The 5,554-nt window shown below is 37.3% G+C and overlaps 1 protein-coding gene across 1 annotated transcript; it reads left to right on the plus strand.

The window, feature by feature from the left end:
• Positions 1-1,557: 1,557 nt before the first annotated feature.
• Positions 1,558-4,559, plus strand: LOC104533114 (exocyst complex component 1-like; the record flags this gene model as incomplete). Its single annotated transcript, XM_010178499.2, has 3 exons — positions 1,558-1,801; positions 3,267-3,461; positions 4,219-4,559. Coding segments are annotated over 3 exons (592 nt in total), but the record flags the coding sequence as incomplete, so codon positions are not given.
• Between the last annotated feature and the right edge of the window lie 995 nt (positions 4,560-5,554).

Raw genomic sequence — 5,554 nt, forward strand, 5'->3', positions numbered from 1 at the left:
CTCTATCCTAGCAAAACCAGGACAACTGATTTTATTTAACATTAAAAAAGGGAGGGGGAGAAGGGATACGTGAGCCAATGAACTCTGGAAAAACTGTAATTCCCTTTCAAAATGGGGGGACATGGATGGATAGACATCTCTGCTGATTTACCTGCACATTTTCAAACAACTCCACATATGTTAATTCTCAGCCACTGAGACCTACCTCTTTTTTAGGAGAAGACTGAGCAAGAGGAGACAGTAGAGGCAATAAAGTTAGCTTGAGGCAATTATAGCTCAGTCGTTCTCAGCCCATTAGGAAATTGTGAAGAGACATTATCTCATAGTACAATAGACTAGAGTCCATATGTAGTCACCAAGAGCGTCCCAGCGGATAGGACAGTAAATTTTGAAAAGGTTTAGTTGATTGTACCCAACTTTTCTGTCCTTAAGAATGTACTGTTCAAGTGATAAAACTAAGCAAAGACCAATAGAGAGGCAGAATTATACAATGATAAAATAACTAGTGTAGGAAGAATTTAGAAAAGCATGTTTTGAAAGGGGTTCAGAATGATGCCAGTCAAACACCAAAGAAGAAACAAAATCTGTTTCAGACAAGTACAGAACAAATTTAAAGAACAAAGAGTTATGATAGGGGAGGAGAAGGGATAGAAGTAAAGAATGACAATGAAACAAAGTCACAATTACATACAAAATAAGTGCAAGCAGTATGTTCAAGGCAGTAGGATATTTAATTTACAAGTAACTTTTGAAACAGGTCATAAAGACGTAGTACTTCAGGTTGAATTGGAGGAGGTGGTTAGAAACTTACATGGGAAGAACAACATTGGCAGTAGCAGACTTCCTGGTTGGCAATTCATGAAATTGACTGAAATGAATTTGAGATCTTTATTAATACCCTGGTGCCCAGTATCACTTTCATGGTGGTCATCCTGCTAGTCCCAGCAAAACGATTAATGGATGAATGGGCACAGAGACTTGCACACTTTGTTGGAGCCATCCTCTTTCAGCCTGCTTTTAGGCACAATAAGGGAGCAATAGGTAGAATTTCTTTTGCCTACCCTGTTTTTCTGGGGGGACCTATGTGGAGGATTATACATTTGTATAATTAAATTTGCATATTGACAGTAACTTTGACCATAAAACTAATAAGCTAAGCAAAAATTGAGAGATTGGGAAGTACATTTTAAAGTACCTGATTGAAGATTTTTTGTTCTAGCAAAGAGAGGAATAAGACTTTTCTTAAATAGTTCTGTCATGTGAAATTTATTAGGGATAATGAGAGCACACTTGTAAGCTTCCACAAATGTGAGTTGTTTCTCACTTACGTAAATGACCGTGTGTAGTCACTCTCTTGTATCTTTCATGAGTTACTTTTTTGGCATACAAATTTCATCATCTTAGAGTCTGTACGTATCTGTTACTACTTTTGAAGGCTCTCAGATACTGATTTGTTTAGTGGCAATTATGACAATAACTTATACAAATGGCTATTGTTGACATAAAATCCATAATTCCTTTTCTGACAATATTATGGTTATGTTGTTCTGAATTTAGTTGTCCTTCTGGTATTTTAAGTATTTTGCTTCCTTTTCTTTCAGTTGAAAAAGTAGCTAATGAAAGCCAGAAAACACCAAGAGATGTGGTCATGATGGAGAATTTCCATCATATTTTTGCAACGCTTTCTCGCTTGAAAATTTCTTGTCTTGAGGCTGAGAAAAAAGAAGCCAAACAGAAATACACTGATCACCTTCAGTCTTATGTAATATACTCGCTCGGACAGCCTCTTGAGAAATTAAATGTAAGTATATTTGAGTTTATATACAGAGTAGTCCTTCTCAAGTGTTTAATTTGCACTATCTGATCTCTTTATCACTGCATCTATCATAATCTGTTTTATAATTTTAGACTTGAGCATGCCTGGCAAGAGTACTCTACTCACGATGATAACAGTCCTGGATGAAAAATGGACCAAACTTGTCATGGCAATGAATAGTACTGACTAAAGATTAGTTATGTCTTAAGCAAATGGTTTTGAGGAAGGAAAAAGAGAGGAGAAAAGTAATCAGGAGCTTTGGGATTTTTTTCCCTACGTCAACTGCAGAGAAAATTCCTGGGGTTTCTGAACTGTTCAACAATAAGAAAAGTTTTAGGAAAGTTGTGTGTGTCTGAAGTTGAACTAAGTGTTAAACTGAACACTGACTAAAGCCAGTCTGTTCTGTCCACTGAACGTTTCCCACTGTTCATTGCTTTTTCTATAATCAGGATTTCAGCCATTCATTTTCCAAAAATTCTAAGATGTATTCTCTTCTTGAAAATTAAAATGCTTTATTGCTGCTTCCCACTTGTTGTGGGTTGAGTCTGGCTAGCACCTAAGCTGCCACATAACTTGCTCATTCTCCCCTCCCCATGCAGGACAGGGGAGAGAATAGAAAGAGCAAAAATGAAAAAATTTAGGGGTGCAGATAAAGACAGTTTAGGCAGTGAAGGGGAGGGGGGTTTGGAAGGATTGATGCAAAGGCAGTCACTCACTACCTCCCACAAGCAGATTGATGCCCAGCTAGTTTCTGAGCAACAGCCACCTTGAAGACAAACACCACCTACACCCCCTCCCTGAACCCCGATTTTTATCGCTGAGCACGATGTTACATGCTATGGCATACCCTTTGGCCAGGTGTGACCTCTTCAGCAATAACCAAAACATTGGCTTGTTATTGGCCCTGTTTTAGCTACAAACCCAAAACACAGCACCATGTGGGCTGCTGTGGAGAAAGTTAACTCCGTGTGGCTCTACGTGCATGTTCATAGGCGGACTTCCCTCCATTTTTATTATGTTGAGCCAGCTGGTGCAGGGCAGTGAGAAGAGAGGGCAATGATGAACAAATATTGCTGTTGTGTAATTATGGTGTAAGTAAAGAAATTCCTATTCAGATGCTTACTCAGTTTATCCAAAAGATCCAGTATTTTCCCAGGCTACATTAATTGAGGAGTTTGAGGTTGATTCAGTATTAGTTATAAGGTTGCAAAGAAAAGCTTGATTGCTTCTAGAAATGATTGATTTCAATTTTACACTAAGTACTTAGTGCTGTATTGTTGTGCTTTAATGTTTATGGCTGAGCACTACTCCATGCCCAGTTTAAAAACAAACATAGGGGAACACACAGCAGTTGTTAAGCAGAATCAAGACTTAAGTACACATATGCTTGTCAAATTAAGTTAATTAGTTTAGATTTGTGATAATCATTAATGCTGCTATTGTTTGTTAGCATTTTTTTGAAGGTGTTGAAGCTCGTGTTGCACAAGGTATAAGAGAAGAGGAAGTAAGCTATCAACTGGCTTTTAATAAACAAGAGCTTCGTAAAGTTATAAAGGAATATCCTGGTAAGGAAGTGAAGAAGGGATTGGATAATCTTTACAAGAAGGTAGATAAACATCTCTGTGAAGAAGAAAACTTACTTCAGGTAAATAAATCATGGCTTAAAAACCTTGTAATGTTTACACAAAGGCTTTTATTATTCCTTTTGCATATATATTCTTTGAGAAGTGCCTAGCTTCAGCATAACCATTAATTTTGAGTGAGGTTTTTAATAATCTTGCTCTGATTCTGTTTGTTGTAACAGTGATTTGAACTGTCATGGTAGAGATAGCATTCAGAAAGAAACTTCCTTTATGATTCTCTGGGTGCCCATTAATAGGTGATCTCTGTTTTGCAAAATATGCTGGAAGTAGAATTGGATTTAAATGAGCTGTTTACCTGATACAAAATGTAGCTGGTACACTATGTCAGAATATACTTTCAATTAAATAATATGACTATCAGAAAATATGTAAATTTTCTCTTATATTCTGTAATCTCTCTTACTGGAGTAAATGATAAGTAGATTTAAGAGTTAAGCATGTATTAACAGCTTTTTAATGTCTGAAGCATGAATTAGTAGCACTGTTCTGGTCTGGGGTGTTTTCTTTCCTGACAAAAGCAGTACTTCTTTTAGGACAACTTCCTCTCCTTTACTATTTTCTGCTTTGCAGATTTGGTAGGAGTCATGTAAACATTAAGATCTTTAAACTTAATGGGTAAAAAATTTCAATATTTTTTTTTAATGTAGCAACTCAGTTTACTAAACTTTGTTTATTAGCAAGCTTTAGTTTTAAAATGACACCTGAACTGAGAATCAAGTAATGTTTTGTAGTTTTCCTGAAGTTTGCTTTCTTTGGCAGGTTGTGTGGCATTCCATGCAAGATGAGTTTATACGACAATACAAGCACTTTGAAGGGCTGATAGCTCGCTGCTATCCTGGATCAGGAATTACCATGGAATTCACTATACAGGATATTTTAGACTACTGCTCCAGTATTGCACAGTCCCATTAAGTTCGAAAAAAAAGGGAAAGAGAAGGTAGCAAAGCTTGTGCCTGTGTATAAGGGAATCAAACACTATAAATGTTTTTAAAAGGTGGATTTCCATATGTATGTGTCTGTAACTGCCATATGTCAAGTTACACTCCTGCTTCAGATGTCTTTCAGGACAGAATGAAACCTTTGTGGAATGGTTGCTCTTCTACTGGGTTGAAATACTGTTTGAAAGCATTAATTCTGTGAAATACCTTGGATATAGTTTTTCCCCCTCCCCTAATGTTCAGATACTTTTATTTATAATCCCTTCTCTTGCTAAAAGCAGTAAGCACTACCTTCATAGTACACAAAAAGGATACTACTGTTTTCACTAATACTTTGCATCTTGTAAATTATGTAAGCGTTAAAGACTATCAGATCTTTTCCCTTCTTCATTCTAGAAAGTATGGATGTGGAACTTTATGCAGTGGGAATACTGAATTGGTGTTCGGAGACGTAATGTTACTATGGCTATAATCTTAATTAAACTATGTTCATCATATTCTTTATTTCTGTTGAATGTTATTTCAAAAAGGTAAAAATGCAGAGTTATTTCTAGTGTTTGTCTCTGGGCATTGAAGTAGAATTGCTCTATTTCTCAACACATTTTTTCCTCTTCGTTTTAGCAAGTGTGATGTAGCATCAGTATACCCCCACCTCCTGTAACCCCTTCCTCCTCCTGAAGCCTCAGCTGCCTGTGATTTCAGGGCCTAGTTTTTCTGTACAGCTTGAGGGAACTGCTAGGTTGTTGCATAGAGCTGGGCTGTATGTAGCATAGAAACAGGCACAATGAACGTAAACATGCAGAGGTAAGATTTGGGGTTTTTGAGATGCAAATGCAAGGAAAAAAACCAAACAGTAATACGAATGAGAATGTTATAAAACTCGTAAGGCAACACCTGCTACATGTCAACTTGGCAACAACGAGGCGCCTGGCTTTGGGTAAGCATACTAACACTTAAGTCCTGTAGCTCATTAAATCCTGGATGTCTTTTGTTTACTCATAGAATACTTGAGCCAAGTTGTGTATAACCTGCTTACAGTGTCTTTGCACGCGATGAATGGTAGCCAGCGCAACACCAGGAGGAAGTAAGGGTTACACTTAACAGAAACCAGTATGGCCAGCCTGTACAAGGAGTGACTGCCTGTCACTGTTACATCT

The sequence above is a fragment of the Antrostomus carolinensis genome, unplaced genomic scaffold (genome assembly GCF_000700745.2).
Source record: "Antrostomus carolinensis isolate BGI_N321 unplaced genomic scaffold, ASM70074v2 scaffold52461, whole genome shotgun sequence".
NCBI classification, from domain to species: Eukaryota; Metazoa; Chordata; class Aves; order Caprimulgiformes; family Caprimulgidae; genus Antrostomus; species Antrostomus carolinensis.